Source organism: Otolemur garnettii, unplaced genomic scaffold (genome assembly GCF_000181295.1).
Source record: "Otolemur garnettii isolate 467f Iridium unplaced genomic scaffold, OtoGar3 scaffold00002, whole genome shotgun sequence".
Lineage (NCBI taxonomy): Eukaryota > Metazoa > Chordata > Mammalia > Primates > Galagidae > Otolemur > Otolemur garnettii.
This window is the reverse complement of record NW_003852397.1, coordinates 28,290,799-28,308,570: the sequence shown is the minus strand read 5'-3', so window position 1 is coordinate 28,308,570 and position 17,772 is coordinate 28,290,799. Positions and strand designations below refer to the sequence as shown.

At 38.9% G+C, this 17,772-nt stretch overlaps 1 protein-coding gene across 1 annotated transcript in view; it reads right to left on the bottom strand.

The window, feature by feature from the left end:
• ERC2 (ELKS/RAB6-interacting/CAST family member 2) overlaps positions 1 to 17,772 on the bottom strand; it is a 976,082-nt gene that overhangs the window by 493,736 nt on the left and 464,574 nt on the right. The window contains exon 8 of the mRNA XM_012805132.1: positions 5,604 to 5,741. Within this exon, the coding sequence (XP_012660586.1) occupies positions 5,604 to 5,741 (138 nt within the window). The remainder of the gene's footprint in view (positions 1 to 5,603; positions 5,742 to 17,772) is intronic.

The following is a 17,772-nucleotide window of genomic DNA, read 5'->3' as shown; positions in this document are numbered from 1 at the left end:
AAGTGTAACAACTGTGCCTAAGGAAGCTGGTATTATCTTTTATAAGTATGTCGTATAGGACGATGCCTGATACAGAAGACAGTGGATTTAATGCTGGGGGAAGACACTTAGCCTGTGAATTCAGGTCCCAGGAGGGAACAACAGTTCCACTCCAATGAAAATAATTTATGTATTTAATGCTTTCGAGAGAGCAAAAAGTACCTTTACTATTTTGCAATTGTTTAAAACCGCTCTAAGGGAAGCCTATTATTACAGCAGGAGGGGTGGACACAGAACAAATGAATCTATTCGCTGCCTGTGTTTGTTTCTTCTTGATTCCAGTTGCAGGCCTATGTTACTCTATCCAGCAGACGATCACCTGATCTGCAGAAGAAGGAAATGGCCACAGTGCATGGTAAGTCTCTCAAGTGCTTTTAATGATTTCAGCAACTGAGCCTCTCTGCCCTTCACACACACCATAACCAGTCACTTAGCCACCAGGCCGTCTCCATCCCATCACCTCCACTACGTGACTGTTGGAGTGGCATTTCTAAATCTCCAAACTGACCACGTCACCTTACTATTTGGAAATTTTCCCAGGAATTCCTCTGGCCGGGTCACGTGGCACTCATTCCCATTCGGCACTCTTCACATGGTTTCACTGCCAGTCCGTCCCCCCAGCCCTGCTTTCCAGAGGGTAGCCCTAAAATCCTGTGATTCTTTTTAAGCCAGTGCCAGGCAAAGTGTCTGGCACACCGTAAGCAATTAAAAAGGCTGAAGGAAGGAAGGAGAACTCAAATTAGGGATCATCTTGGCTTCAAAGGAAAGGTAATAAAATTAAGCAGGCGTGTTAACAGCCAGAAGGTGTCAGAATCATTTGGAAAGTAAGTTGATTTGTTCTAAGCACTTGTGCTATTGACTGGGCATTGATGACAAAAAAAATCAGCAAGCACCGTAATGTTTTTAAGTGTTATTGATGATTCAACACTACAAAATATTTCTCCGTCAATCACAAAACTAATTTAACTGTCAGCTGCGCAGGGCCAGATGTCAAAAACATGTGTTAAAAGGCCCTAATATGCCATGATCTACTTGATTAACAACTAACTTGCAGAAATTCCAACAATGTGTTCTTGTTTTAGTCTTATTTGCATTGGCGAGCAGTCCCTGTGCACTCATCTGGCTCTGCGCAGGTCTGATCTATTTGCGCTTCATCACCAGCTGGGAACTGAATTGCAGTGGCCTCCAGCCCTGCTATCTGGCTTTCTCAACTGCTTATCTGCTCTGTGGCTACAGCAAGGCTCGGCGAAACCAGCCTTATAAATACAGTGGGAGCCGTCTCTGGAGCTTCTGTATGTCAATCCTAGAACGAAGTCATACTCAATCTTAACTCACTGAGCAGCATCGTTTTTTGCATGCTCTTAACAGTTGAATAAGTTCCTGGGAATTAAAAGGAATGACACACTCCCTGAGATGCCATAATCCAAGGGAAAGGGCAAATAGTGCCTGATGGATTCTACCTGTCAGCCAAAAGATGGCAAGTAATTAAAGGTATGCAGAAATCTGTGATTTTTTTATTAATCATTTCATTGTTTCACACCATGTCTTGTTCCAAAAGTTCTGTGTAATTACATATGGACAAAAATGGAACTTGTGGGGGAAAAGACAGGTAAAGGAGATTGTGATCTTGTCAAAAGCACAAAGATCAGAATGTTTCAGTTGAATTCTACGCTGTCAACCGTGAGTGACTGGCCTGGGTTAGTCCAGAGGAGGTAACAGAGTCTCAACCAAGGGCCAACTCAGAGTGGAAGCTGTTTCTGGGACAGCAGTGTGGAGAAGTTAGCGTGTGCCACAGTCGATTAATGATGTCTGTCCAGGCCCAGAAATGGAGACCCTTGCTGCACACATGCAAAATGTTCACTTCCGGGCAAGTCATTTCACGTTGTTAAGACCATTTCCATATTTAAAATGGAAGAGCATGCATTTAGTGTTTCTCAAAATATAATCTTCGGAACCCTGACATCAGAATCTGTCAGAAAGCATCAGGGCATGCTTCAAAGTCACAGATTCTTGGGAGACACAGAAGAGCATGACTAACTCACACTCTCTAGGAGATGGGATCTAAGAAACTGTATTTTTGGAAACTTTCTAGGTGAAAAGATTGGAGACATCCAAAGATTTGAAACTCACTGCAATCAAAACTCAAGTCTATGATTCCCTATGATAGAGAGCCCTGCCAGTTCCCATTCAGCGGTTTCCATCTGTTATTTTCAAATAAACTAGCATTCCAATTTTTACACTTTTAAAAAATTCTTTGCAAATAAATTGCTCTATGTTCACTTTTATCCTTCACTGCTATGGAAAGCTAAAAATCAGATGCAAATAGGGTTTGGAAAGGAATAGCACACAGGCTAAATCTGGTGGCTCAGCGCTGTGTTGTTTGACTTGAGCATCTGAACTTGAATGTTTGGAGATCGGTCAGAGACTCTCTGGCTTGCCATAGTCACGGTGGTACACTCCACCAAAACCACTCCCCTCATTTCCATTCTCTCCCTGCCCTTCTAGTCATCTAGTTTCTCAGTTCCTCAACTATTGGTCCAGTTCAGATGTCCCTGAGACTGCAGATTGGCAAACTGAGCAATTCAATGTCAAGGTAGATCCAGAAGAAAATGAAAGTCAGAGGTCAGCTAATTCAAATGTGCATTTTGAAGATGAGGGCCTGGGAGAAGAGGCTTGCCCGAGGAGAGGCAGCCGTCAAGTGGTGAAGACAGTCTGTGGTGGCCACACTCCCACAGACCTCAGCCTTCCTGCCAGACCCACCCTGCAGCCTCAAAGGAAGTATTTAAATAAAGGAGTTGTTTCAGATTTGGGGATTCCTTTACGATTTAAGTTAGAGTAAATCAAATCTGAATACATCCCAGAAAAAAAATAAAATTCTGCCAAGATGACATAGAAAATTATATGGTATATGTTTACTTCTATGAGTCTTTAGAAAGAAATTAAGTGGTAGAAATAAGTTGACATCACATCACCCCAAAACGCAAAAGGGACACATAATCATTAATAGCTTTTGAATCAACATCTTCTCATTCTAATTTTACGAATGAAATTCTGATAGAGAACTCTGGGAACAAATTCTTGACAGTTGAAAAGAGAAGAATATCTTTTCCTACCAAATTATCTTATTAAATATTCTTATAAATCTTCAAATAAAATCTTATAATTCTTAGAATTTAACCTGAAAGTTATAATCTTACAATTTTAAGAGAACCATGGAGATTATCTGGCCATAGAATTAGCTGCAGTATTTTCATGCAGAGCATTGGTGCCCAGACCAGAGGGTACATCACAATGACCTGGGGGGCTTTCTAAGGGGCAAGTTCCCAGGCCCTACTCAAAGTTCTGATTCACTGGGTACAGATGGGGTCAAACAATGTAGATTTTCAACAGGGACCTTCTGGTAATTCTAAAGTAGCATAGACTTCTTTAGCGCACACCAGTTTAGGGAAACGGTAGGACAGTTAATCTCATTCCCATCCAGCAATGGGGAATTTGAGGCCCTGGGCGAAAATTACTTGTCAGGGGCCCCCCACTTAGTGGCACAGGTGGGACAGGCCCCTAGATCCCTTTTCTCTTAACTTCATCACCCCAGAGTTCATAGACTATAACAATGGGGAATAGAGGAGATGGTGCTCTTACTGTAGTGTGCCACGCAAGAGGAAAACCCCAGAACACTCCTGTAACCGTGGACAAATCCTAAGTACTGCAGAATCCAATATGATGGGAAAGATGAAGAAAAGGACTACCATGGGTCCACGCCCCAATTTTTAAGAGTTAAGATTTAGTTTCTTTGTTTCAAGGAGAATTTAAAAAGTCTTGTCAATAACATGGGCCTAGAAACCGCACTGACACATTACACGTTCCACCAGCACATACGCTGTAAGCTGTCTCGCCCCAGAATTCCCTAGGGACTTCAGCTGGAGCTGCTCTTGGGTACTGGCTCTTTGACACTTAGGATACAATATATGCAAATTCAACTCCAGAGTGTGATACCTGCAATAGAGACTCAGAGAATGAATGCATGTAGCCAGGATGGAAAGGACCAGAAATCATTTTAGAAGTCAGTAAACATCAGAATGATCTATTTCCCTAATGGAATCCACTAATGCAGTCATTCTTTAATTCAAAGTACTCCTTTTAAATGTCAAGTCAGAAGGAAACGCTCAGGATGGCATCCCATTCCCTTCAGAGTAAAAGCCAATTTTAAAAATCTCTTCTAACAAGATGTACTGTCCCTCCTCTCCCCAGCCCCTTGCATTCGCTCCGTGCCTGGTACAATCCTCCCTCCAGGAGGGCTCATGACTCACCCCTCCTAATCTTCACATCTTTCCTTAAATGTCACCCTACCTGGCTAACCCACCTAGCACTGTCTGTACTGTCTGCTTTCTTTTCCTTTATAGAAATTTTACCCTCTAAAATCCTATGTATGTTATTCACTTATAATCTGTCTCCTGCTTACTCCCATTAGAATCTAAATTCCATGAAAGCCAGGATTTTCACTCACTCTCTTCCATGCAGAAGCCCAAAGCCCATAACAGAGACAGTCACACAGTGGGGGACCCCTCAACCCATATCCAGCATCCACTGAGCCTGTGTAGCATTCCACCAGACACTGAGAATGGCAAGAACACACACACACAGGGTATACTTTGTGGGTTTGGAGTCTAGCAGAGAAGACTAATTAATCACATAAATAAAGATGAATTAACAATTAAGATTGTGACAAGAGTTCTGGAAAGTTCAGGATCTTCATGAGAACATAATGGGGATATCTACAAAGTGTCCCTAAGGAAATGATCAAGAAAATAATAATAGTGATAACTTATTATACCTAGAATTTTAAACACATTCCATATTTTAATACACTTTCTCCTGAATATAATTCACTGAGGTAGATACTATCATTATTCCCTTTTGCAAATGAAGAAGCTGAGTAAATGAGAAGTAAACTATCCAAAGTAGTAAGTGTCAGGCACAGAATTTGAATCCAGACACATTGACTCCAAATAATTTAAATCTACAGAAGGCAAAGAACATTCTGGTCTGGGTAATAGTATATGTGAGGAATCTGAGGCAGGAGGGAACATGGTATGCTTGAAAAATCTAGAAGGACAGCATAGCTAGAGCACAAAGAATGAGGGAAAGAGGTGAGGAATGGATAGGGAAGGAGGAGGCTGAATGAAGGAGGGAAAGGGGAATCAGAGAGAGAGCAGGTGGGCGGGTGGGCAGGCAGAGAATGGGCTGCTCAGGTAAAAGCCAGACTGGATGGCCTATGGGCCAGGTGGACAACTTCAGCTTTTCAATGCTCTTAGGATGACACTGTAGCCTAAGAGCAATGAGAAACAATGAAAGTTCTCAAGGTGGGTCAGGGTGATGTCATCAATTTGCATTTTCAAAAGACCCCTGGCTGCAGTGTGCCAGGGCTATCCCGGAAGTGTGAGGCCCAGCTGGGACTAGAGGCAGTACAGCAAATGGAGGAAAGGCACATTTAAAAGCATTTGGGTCAAGTCCTCCCAGGCTTGTTTCCTTAAGTCCTAATCCCCCAGTTTTTAGTTCAAGCTCACCTTCTCTGACAGAGCCTCCTCTAACGTGGCCAGCGCGGTGTCCGTATTACTAGAATCCGTCTGCAAGGACTTCACTCTGTCTTTCAGATTGGTCAGTTGCTTGTCTTTATCCCTAAGTTGCTCTTGCAAGTTTTCAATCTAAAAATAAAGATCACCATTTTAAACGCATATTTCATTACACATCCAAGGCTAAAACTTCGGAAGTGAACCTAGTGTTCTTTTTTTTAAGAAAAATAAACAGACTTGAGATTATGGAAATTGTCGGCACTATGACGTTACACTTTGTCTTAAACTTAAGGCCATTTCGATGAGACCTTCATTCTTCCATTTAATTCAACTTCATATTCAAATGTTGGTACAAATGACTAGAATATCTTCCTCTATATGAATGTAAGCCTTCTGACACAGGCCAGCATTGTTATTTCTATGTATTAATATTTCTATCCCCTTTATGCTACAGCCTTTTAAGTCTGAAGTCCGTAGACGTAAGCTTGGTATAGTGAATCAGAGAAATGTTAACATAGAATTAATTCACTGACGTGTACTGAATGCCCAGCCCGTACCCTGCACCATATCAGTATATGGCAGAACCCATGTAGTCATTCACTTGCTCCTTTATTCAGTATTAAACTTTGTGATATGCCTTATGTTGTCAAGTGGTGTTTCAAAGTAACCACATGAAAGCCAAGTAGGTTATCACCAGCAGACTGTGAATAGGAAGAACCTGTGATGTAAGTCGAATGTAACAAGTACTAAACACTCCATTTGGCAACTAAGTCATGTGCTGGCAAACAACCAGCCAGTCTTATCCACTATCTGCAGCCTGAAATAAACACACCAAACGGCCCATTGTAACGCCTGCCCCGGAACAGCAGCAAGGACCTTCCCATGGGCATTGAGGACATTATCATTCATGTTTTTATTCTCTGCTTTCAAACCATATATTTCTTATCCGAGGATTAAAAAAGGCCCCACTGTACAAACAATTTATTTGTATTAAGGGTTTTTAAATGACAAGGAAAAAAAGCAGTACAACGCTAAGATAAGTCCATTCAAAATATTTGTATTCTACACCCAGCTTTCTCAGGGAATCGTTCCAAATACATGTTTTACAATATATGACTCAAATAATTTTTTTGATTACTCAATTTCTTTAGCATGAATCTGGAATGCCAATATAAATAAGGACAGTAATAGCAGTAGCAATGCAGAGGAGGAGAGAGTGACAGTAATAACAGACGTGGCAGAATTAGCATCAAAGTAGTTCTGAATGCAGACTCTGCTGACCCTCAAGCTGGAGGACACGGTCTGGGCTAATTTTTCCAACTGTTATAAAGGATATGGACCAACAGAAATGAATTCTTCCCTTGTATTTTTTTCCTTCCTCCCTTCCTCCCTCCCTCCTTCTTTTATTTTTCTTCTGTCTTGAGACAGACATCCAGGAAGCTCAAGTTATAGGTCAAACCTTTTCCTTCATCAAAATGAGATGTGTTCCCATCTGGCTGCTTCTGTGAGGATTCAATATCCCTCCGCAGAAACACAGCAGCTCAAAAGCTATAATCATCTTCAGTCAAAGCAAAGGCTTTTTCTATTCCAGACAAGTGTTCATGTGGTTACACACTATAAGCATATCTGTGTGCAAGCAAGAATGTGGATGGCCATGTGTCAGAATGATAGTAGTTATGTGGAAGAATCCAACAGCTGAGAGGACCAACTCTGGAGAGAGTGTACATTATTTCTTTGTGTACACACAGATACATTTGTGCATGCATGTATGTACAAATCCATGGTGGTGCTAAGCACACTAATTAAGCCCATGTGCCCAGCCTGGGAGGCAGTACCCTGGGCAGAAGTATGAGGACTTTCTCTCAGGGTTTCAGCCCTGGGGCAGAGGTAGGTAGGCACTGATTTCAAGGGACTTTGGGTGCTGGAAATAGTGACCAAAAGAAACTGGCTGTGATCTTATGTGAGAACCCCTGGGACCTCCTCTAATAAACAGGAAGACTTAGGACTTAAGTTAAGGGTCAGGAGTTCTACCAGCACATAGGTAGAGGCTGAGAGCTAGAGAAATGTGGGATGCTGAAACCTTTGGACATCCAGGTGGCATATCTATTTATTTCACATCTAAGAACCCAGCAGAAGAGTCAATGACACCACAGGCAAGACTGACTAACAGAGTGGAATTGGAGACACACTTAAAGAGCTAGGGTTGTATCTATCACTTTAGGAAATGCTACACAAAGATTATGGGGACTGATTCTTTTTTTCTTTCTTTTTTTTTTTTTTTTGAGACAGAGTGTCACTATGTCATTCTCGGTAGAGTGCTGTGGCCTCACATCTCACAACAACCTCAAACTCTTGGGCTTAAGTGATTTTCTTGCCTTAGCCTCCCAAGTATCCAGAACTACAGGCGCCCACCACAACGTCCAGCTATTTTTTGGTTGTAGTTGTTGTCATTTGGCAGGCTCAGGTTGGGTTCAAACCCGCCAGCTCTGCTGTATGTGGCTGGATCCCTAGCCGCTGAGCTACAGGAGCTGAACCTCAGAATTGATTCTTAAGAGAGAAAAATAAAGTGGAGAATACCATGGGGAACATAGTCTCTTGCATAAATAAAAAATTAAATCTCTGCATAGATACATATATCTGTGGGGGGAAAATCACACACAAAAAATAACCTTTGGGAGAAAGGATTTAAGCAAAGAGAACTTTGCTTTTCATTTCTGTACATGTTTATAGATTTCTGCTTAAATTTTCTAGCCATGTAGGTGTTATAATTTCTTTAATATCAACCAAGACTATCTAGCTGTAAGATTATGGGTCACTTTTAGTTTATATTTGTATATGAAAATATAAAATATACATGAGTAAATAACAAATAATTTAATAAATAACACAAATGCCCACTTAAAATTGAATTGTCCAAGTTATCATCAATTACAGATTTAAACGATGGCCTATTATGCATGTACTTAACATCATGTTTGCATAGTATTTGCTAACTAAATGGAAATAGCTGAATCTTAAGAACAAGGCAGAATATAAAATACAACAATAATTGTGTAAAAAGAAAAACTTCTTAAGGGAACAAAAATATATGAACTCACTAAAAAGTTTTATATGGAAACTCATAAGAGAATAACTCATGTTATTTTTCTTCCTGCTTTTTTGCATCTGGCAACTTGTCATTGAGCATAATAAGTAGAATGAAAAGATATTTTAAAACCAACTACAAAATATCAGAATGGTTCTTTCAATGAGTTTTAAACAACATGGCTGTCGCTTTATAAAAGCCTCCTCTTTGCAGGAGGAACTGTTCCTTTTGGTGCTTTGTTATAACTAAGGGGACTAAATTCTTTAAATTTAAATTTAGGAGACTGGGGAGAACATAAAATTCTATATCTTTAAAAAAGTTGTGCCATTTTCTCTTGTTCACAAACTGTTATCACGTTTATAGGAAAACTATCTGGAACCTTTTTCTTCAAAAGGTGAATTTTTACAAGGTTTAAATAGCAAAATTTAGAAAATAAGCACTGAAAAGTTAGGATGGGGAGGTTCAGGGGCAGAAAATGAGGATTTTTTGAGAAATTTCACCTTGCAAAAATGGATTCCAGTTTAGCAACACAAACCACTCACTGGTCCCTGTGACCTGGTAAAGTAAGAGACGGGTCTGCACACGGGGGCTGGAGAGAAACCCTGCCTCACCTTTCGGTCATAGCTGGGCAAATTCCGAACCCTGCGCTGCAGAAGCAACAGCTGTGCCTCGTAGGGCAGCGCCCAGAGGAGGGGATGAAGGCGAGAGGTGGTGGGCAGGCCCTGGAGGTCACCTGCCAGTCCTAATCCTAATAGCTTTAAGCTGCCCAAGACCTAATGGGGCCCTTAACTACTGGCTTGCCAAGCCTGACAGCCAATGCCCAGAGGGAGCTCTGTTGTGTGTTTTCACATAAACGCAGTCCCCAGCACAAATGTTTAGCCATTGACTAAACAGCCACAGCCTCCTTGACTCCACATTTGCTCTTCCTCCAATTTGGTCTCCACACTGCAGCCAGAGTGACCTTCCTGAGATGCAGATCTAACTATACAACTTCCTCCCTCAGAGTCCTTCAATGGCTCCCACTGCCTTCCAAATAATAGTTGCCTTCCAACTCCTTGATATCAGGCAAGGGGCCCTGCAAGGAATGGTTCATGTGATCATCTACCATCCCCCAGCCAAGTCCCAACCCTGCCAAACTCTCCTCGCTAGCTCCCAGGACCAGGCCGCCTTTAGACATTTCCCACCTTGGGCTATCCATTTCTTCTGCTTGGAAACTCTTCCCACTGCAACTTTTCACCTGTTCAAGTCATAAGAAACAAACCTTTAGTATCCTTGCCTCCTCCAGGATTCCTATTCTGACCCCCTCGCTACAAACCATATTAAGTCTCCTATTCTGCCTTTTTCATACACTATTAAATTTTCCTCTTTACTTATCAATCTCTGCAACTGTGAGCTCAGTTAAGACAACCTGGATGGAGTCGAAACACATTCTTCTAAGTATCACAAGAATGAAGAAGTCAGTATCCAATGTACTCTATACTAATATGAAACCAACGTATAAACTACATGCCCACAAGAAAGAAAAATACAAGCATATTCTAGTGAGAGAGAGGGGAGAGGAGAAAGGGACAGGAGGGATGGCGATCCCTGGGTTCTCACACAATGTGAGGGTGTGCAGCATGCCCTCTGGGTGGAGGGCTCAATCAAACTTGAACTTTACCTTAGAAATGAAAACAGTGTAATATAAACATTTATACCCTCAGATTAATCTGAAATTTAAAAAAAAAAAAGACAAGAGCTCTGCAACACTCACTGTCCACAATACCTGACTGTGCTGGCAACACCACATATTAAATTACTGAATGAGTCAGAGATGTAAGGAAAGAAGGGACAGTGAAGTAGAAGTGACTTGTGAAAAAGGAAAAGGCCCCAGTAGGTGACAGCTGAGTCCCTTCAACTCTGGGACTCTACAAAGAAGAAATTAAACGTGATGGAGAAGGTCTATGTACAGCCTCAAACAGGGGCCCTAACCTGCTTAGACATGTTCATAATTTCAAATACTACCCCAAAAGTATCTTTCTGCTTGTTTTCATTATTAAATTATGAATTTCTGTTACTAAAAGTTTCTTTTCTCCATAAGACATATCTCTGGAGTTGGTATTGTCCACACCTAGGGTGCTTTAAGTAATAATTTTTACTTAAAATTATTTTTACTTAATTTTTAATATTTACTTAAATATTTACTTAAAAATTATTACTTAAAGCAACAGGAACAACTCAGTCTGATTTAAGTAAAAACTAGGGGACACTGGATAAACTGCTTGACAGGCTGGAGAACCAGGATCAGGGAAAACAGTTCCCTGTTTATTGCTAAGTAGTACTCCACTGTATGAATATACCAGCTTGTTCACCTGTTGAAGGACATTTGGGTTGTTTTCAATTTGGGCTATTATAAATAAACTACTATGCATAGGTTTTTTTCTGTAAACATAAGTTTTCATCTCTTTGGAATAAATGCTACCAGAGTGCAATTGCTGGGTTGTGAGGAAATTGTGATTTTTATTTTATAAACTCCTGCTGAACTGTTTTCCAGAGTAGCTTCAGCACTCTGCATTCCCAACATGAATGTATAAACGATCTGGTTTCTCTATATATACTCACCAACTTTTGGTGTTGTCATTGTTTTTTATTCTAGTAATTCTGATAGATGTGTAAAAACCTATCATTATGGTTTTATCTTGCATTTCCCTAATGCCAATGATTTTTAATGACCTTTCATATGCATATTTGCTATCTGTATACCATCTTCAGTAACATCAGATGAAGAAATGTTTCTTCATTGCTTTTGGTTGTGTTTGATTGTTGACTTTGGAGAGTTCTTTATATATCCTAGATATTATTCCTTTGTCATATATAAAGTTTGCAATTGTTCCCTCCAAGTATGTAGCTTGTCTTTTCGTCCTCCTAACGGGATCTTACGCAGGTCACATTTATCAATCTTTCCTTTTATGGATCATGTGTTTGATGCCAATTTCAAGAACTTGTTGTCTAGCCCTAGTGCCTAAAAATTTTCCTCCATAATTCTCTAAAAAAAATTATGGTTTTAAGTTTTAAATTTAAATCCATAATCCACTTTGAGTTAATTTTTGCATATGGTGTGAAGTTTACATTGATGTTCATTATTGTTGTCTGTGGATATTCAACTGTTCCAGCACTATTTGTTAAAAAGTCTATCCTTCCTCCATTGAAATGGTTTTGTACCTTTGTAAAACCTCAGTTAGTTAGGCATATTTGTGTGGGTGTATTTCTGGGTTCTCTGTTCTGTCTCATTGACCTACATCCACATTCCTCTAACACCATCACACTGTCTTGATGATGGTACCTGTATGTAACATTAAGGCTTAAAATTCGCAGAGCAATTGATCCCACCTAATTTTTTTTCTCCCAAGATTGTTTTAGTTATTCTAGGGCTTGTGCCTTTTCATTAAAATTTTATAAAAAGCTTGTATATATCAACAAAAACACTCAGTCCAAAATTTGATAGGAATTTCATTAAACCAATAGCTCAAGTTGGGCAAAGTTGAAACCTTTAATATGTTGAGTCTTCTAATTCATCAATACAGTATATATCTCTATTTAGTCTTCTTTAATTTTCTGATTAACATTTTATAAGTTGCAGCACACAGATCCTGTATATGTTTGGATAAGTTCATGTCTAAGCATTTCATTTTCTTTAGATGATTATAAATGGTATGTTTTTAATTTTACCTTCCATATATTATCAATATGTAATCAGTCTTTGTATGCTGAGTTTATATCCTGACACCACATTGAACTTACTTATTTGTTCTAAGAGTAGGTTCTTTTTCTTTGTGAAGATTCCCTGGGATTTTCTATATGGACAATAATGTCATCTCCAAAAGAGAATGGTTTTGTTTTGCTTTGTTTTTTCCTTATGGCAGTGGTTAGGGCTTCAGAGTGACATGTTGCCTAGCTGTAGTGAGAGTACACATCTTTATCTCTATCTTCAATTTAAAGAAAGTATATTTAGTCTTAATGGTGAAAAACAAATGTTAGCTACATGCTTTTTGTAAATGTGCCTTATTAAGTTTAGGTAGTCCTCCTCTGTTCCTAAACTTTTTTTTTTTTTTTTTATCATGAATGGGTACTGAATTTCATAAAAAGCTTTCTCTGTGTTAATTAATGTGGCATTTTTTTCTATCTTTATCCTGTTCATATAGTATATTGAAATGATTGACTTTTGTATGTTGAATAAGTATTGCATAACTGGAATAAATTATACTAATTTTGAATTTGATCTACTAATACTTTGTTGAGTACCTTTGTATTTAAATTCATGAGAGACAATGATCTATATCTATAGAGTTTCTGAGTGGTATTTGGTTTTATGCCTTTTTGAATTTGGCATTATCTTTTTCAAGTTTGAGTATCAAGGAATTGCTGGCATTATAAATTAGTAGGGAAGTGTTCTCTCTCTTCTCTTGTCTGAGAGAAACTGAGTAACATTAGTATTAATTTTATAACATTGCTTAAATTCTCCTGTGAAGCCTTCTGGGCTGGCAAATTTCTTTCTCAAGAACTTTTAAATCACAAATTCATTGTCTTTCATGGTTATGAGAGTATGTTAGTTATCTATTTCATGTTGTTGCAGTTTGATCATTTGTATTTCAGAAATTGGTCCATTTCTACTAAGCTGTCAAATGTTTGAGCATAAAGTGGTCTGTAGTATCCCCCTGTTAAGTTTTTAATAGCTACAGAAACCATAATGATAACTCCTATTTCATTTCTGGAATTGGTAATTTACATCTCCTTTTTTAAAATTTTGTTGAAGATTCATCAATTTTATTGATTCTTTGCAAAGAGGAGCTTTTAATACTACTGATTCTCTTTTGTTCCTATATTTTCAATTTTATCAATTATTTCCCTTCTTATTATTTCCTTCCATGTGTATACTTTGAGTTTGCTTTATTCTTCCTCTGGTTCATTGGGGTAGGAACTTGGAGATCTGAGATCTTTCTTTTTATCTCATGTATGCATTTAATGCTATAAGTTTGCCTCTCAGCATTGCTTTAGCTGCATCCCACGAAATTTCATATGTTGTTATTTTTATTTTCCTTTAATTTTATATGTATTTTTCCTTTGAACTTCATCTTTGAACAATGGATTATTCAGCAGTGTGTTGTATAATTTTCAGTGTTTATAGATGCTCACATCTCTCTGTTACTTATTTCTAGTCTTACTACATTACAGACATAGAATATGCTATATATAAATCCAAATCTTTTATATTTGGTAAGATTTGTTTTACAATTCATGATATGGCTTATCTTAAAAAATGTTACATATATACTTGGAAAGAACGTATATTCAGAAATTACTAGGAATGTACCATATGTATTAATTAGATCTTGACAGAATTGTTCAATTCTTCTATTCTTTTCTTTTTTGTTTGTTTTTGTTTTTTTGAGACAGAGCCTCACTCCGTTGCCCTGGGTAGAGTTCTGTGCTGTCACAACTCACAGCAACCTCAAACTCTTGAGCTCAAGCAATCTTCTTGCCTCTGCCTCCCAAGTAGCTGGGGCTATAGGTGCCCAACACAACACCTAGTGAGTTTTTCTATTTTTAGTAGAGACAGGGTCTCACTCTTGCTCAGGCTGGTCTTAAATTCCTGAGCTCAGGCAATCCACCTGCCTTAGCCTCCCAAAGAGCCTGGATTACAGGCATGAGCTACTTTGCTAATTTTCTGTATTTAGTTCTATCAATTGTTGGTAATGGTAATTTGAAGACCCAAATGATAATCGTGATTATTTTTATTATTATTATTATGTAATGTCATTCACAATCTCGAGTAATTTTCTCTGCTCTAAATTCTACTTTATCTGGTATTAACATAGTCATTCCTGGTTTTAAAAAATTAATTAATTAGCATAAGGGGTGATGTCAGTAAAATGCCTGAATAGGGGTCTCTGGTACTAATTCCCTGGCAGAAATATCAATTTAAATAATTCCTCTCGCATCATAATACCTTCTCAAGAGCTAATGAATCTAGGTAAGTGAATAAAATCCCTGGCTGGAGTATAAAAGTAAGAAAAGATTCAATAGGAGAGAAAAAAGAGTTTTACATTATCTAATCAGCCAACCATGGAGTACAGCATGGAGAAAGATACTGTTTACATGGGAAAAGGAGGTACCTTACTTTGCCACCATTCCCAGCACCAGCTCCACTCCAGTGAACCCTGGCACCAGGCTGACTCCAGAAAAGTAAGGTTCCAGGCACACCACAGCAGCAGGCCATCCAGCAAATCCATAGGCTCCAAACCCAACTCTGTGGGATACAGGCTCTAAGCCTATCCCACTTCTAGACCAGTTCCCCCATAGACCAAGGCTCCATACCAACCCCTAGAGACCTATTATGTTGCAAGGCCTCCAGGCAGGCCTAGAAACCAGAACTGCCCTTGCAGCCCCAGGCTCCAGACCCAGTCTCCAGTCAAGCTGACCCATTTGGCCTCAGACTTCATGCTAGACCGTGAGGCCCTAGGTTCCAGTATCCCTAAGATCAAAGCCCACCCTAAAGGACCCAGGGTCCAGTCCTAGCCCAGTAGACCTTGACACCAAACGAGTGCCTACTGACCAAACCTTCAGGCCCCACCCTGCAGATTCAGGTTTCACATCTGCCCTAGTGCCAGCTTCTGTGAACACAAGCTTTAGGACTCCCTTACCCAAGTGAATTCCAGCACCAGGTTAGCCCCCTGCTGACTCAGAACCAATCATATCCTTTTTAGGCATCATCTCCCATTCCCCCAGCATCAGGCCAGGCCCTATGAGTGCAAGCTTCAGGCTTTCTCCTATGGGCACAGGCTGCATGTCTGCACCAATAGACACAGTCACCAGGCCCACCCTAATGGACCTCAATACTTGGCTGGCCCCCATATAGATTCAACCCCAATGACCCAGATTCCAGGCCTATACCATGGAGTCAGCACCAGGCTTGCCCATGTGGTCCCAAATTCCAGGCCCATCTCCATATATTCAAGAAAAAGACCAGGCCATATGCACTCACATATAAGACTAACCAGTCTGAAGACTCCAGAAGCAAATGTGCCCACAAACCCCATACTATGAACCCCTCAAAATCTCTGGATAGGCTTCCAGGTGAAGGTCTCTCCATACGGAATCCAGTCTGTAAAGACTATAAAAAGTGCCTACTTTTTCAAATAAATAATCAAAAAGCAACAATCCACAAGGAACATATATAGTCAGGGAAACTTGAAGCCATCCAAGAAATCAAAAAAGAAAAAAAAGTAAGCAACCCTAAAGAAATGAAAATCTGCAAACTTCCTGAGAGAAAATTTAAAATAATCTTCTTTAAAAAAGCTCGTAAACCACAAGAAAACACAGACAGACCACTAACAATGACAGAAATTTGCTAAACCTGGAGAGAAAGAAGTGAACATCCAGATCCACGAACCCCCCCCCCAAAAACCAAATAGATTAAATACAAAGACATCTTCACTGAGAAATAATATAATCAAATCCTCCAAAGACAAAGAGAATTTTGAAAGCAGCAAGAAAAATGTAACTAATTATATATAAGAGAACTTCCTTAAGATTATCAGTGGATTTTCTCCACAGAAACCTTGCAGACCCGACCAAGTGCAGGGCAAGCACCTGTAACCTACCCAGCCACTCAGGAGGTTAAGGTAGTATAATTGTTGAAGAATTCAAGTCCAGCCTAGGCAATATAGTAATAACTCTTTTATAAGCAAAAAAGAAAGAAAAAAGGAAAGACAAAAGAATTAAAAATAATTACAGCTATAATAATTTGTTAATTGCTATACACCATGCATAAGATATAAACTGTGATGTTACTAATATGCAGCAGAGGGAAGAAATTAAAGTGTAGAGTTTTTGTCTATGGTCAAATTTAGGTTTGTACCAGCTTAAAACAGACTATTATCAATATAAGCTATTTTATATAAGCTTCATGGTAACCATAAAGAAAGAGCTACAGTTGATATACAAAAGATAAAGTAACTAAAGCATACCATTACAAAAAAAGTCAAATCACAAAGGTATTTATCAAGAAAAAAAAGGAACAAAGAATCTATAAAGCAAAAAGTTAAAAAATGGCAGTAGTAAGTCCTTACTTAAATGTTTAATTTAACTTAAATGTAAATGGAATGAATTATCCAACCAAAAAACAGAGTGTGTAAATTGATTTTTTTAACAAAAAGATTCCACTACATGCTGACTATGAAAGATTCACTATAGCTTAAAGGACGAACATATGCAGAAAATGAAGGGATAGTAAAAGACATTCCATGCAAATGGTAACCAAAGAAAGAACAGGAGTGGCTATACTTACATTAGAAACAAATAGACTTTTCTAAGTCAAAAGCTGTCATAAAAGACAAAGAAGGTCATTATATAATAATAAAAGGGTCAATTCACCAAGAGGGTTTAACAATGTAAATATACATATGCACCTAATAACACCTAAGTATATTAACAAATATAAATAAAAATGAAAGGAGAGATAGAGAGCAATACAAAAATAGTAGGAGTCTTTAATACTCCACTTTCAACAATGGATAGATTATGCAATTGTGCATCAACAAATTGGATGATCTAAAAGAAACTGATAAATTTCTAGAAAAATATAAACTACCAAGACTGAAACATGAAGAAATGATGCCATTATAAAAGGGCTTAAAGAGTTTTATCCTTTTTGCCCTTCTGCCTTCTGCCATCTAAGGGGCCATCTTGGAAGCAGAGAGAAGTCCTCATTAGATGCCAGCACCTTGAAACTTGGAATTCCTAGCCTCCAGAACTTTGAGAAATAAATTTCTATTCTTTACAAGTATGTTGTTAGAGTAGGACAGACTAAGACAAAACACTTCCAATCTCATTTACAAGGTCAGCATTATCTCCCTACTGAAGCTAGAAAAGAACACTATAAGAAAAAAAAAAATTACACACTAATATCCATGATGAACATAGATGCAAAAATCTCCAACAAAATACTATGAAACAGGGCAGCACCTGTGGCTCAAAGGAGTAGGCCCCATATACCGGAAATGGTGGGTTCAAACCCAGCCCCAGCCAAAACTGCAAAAA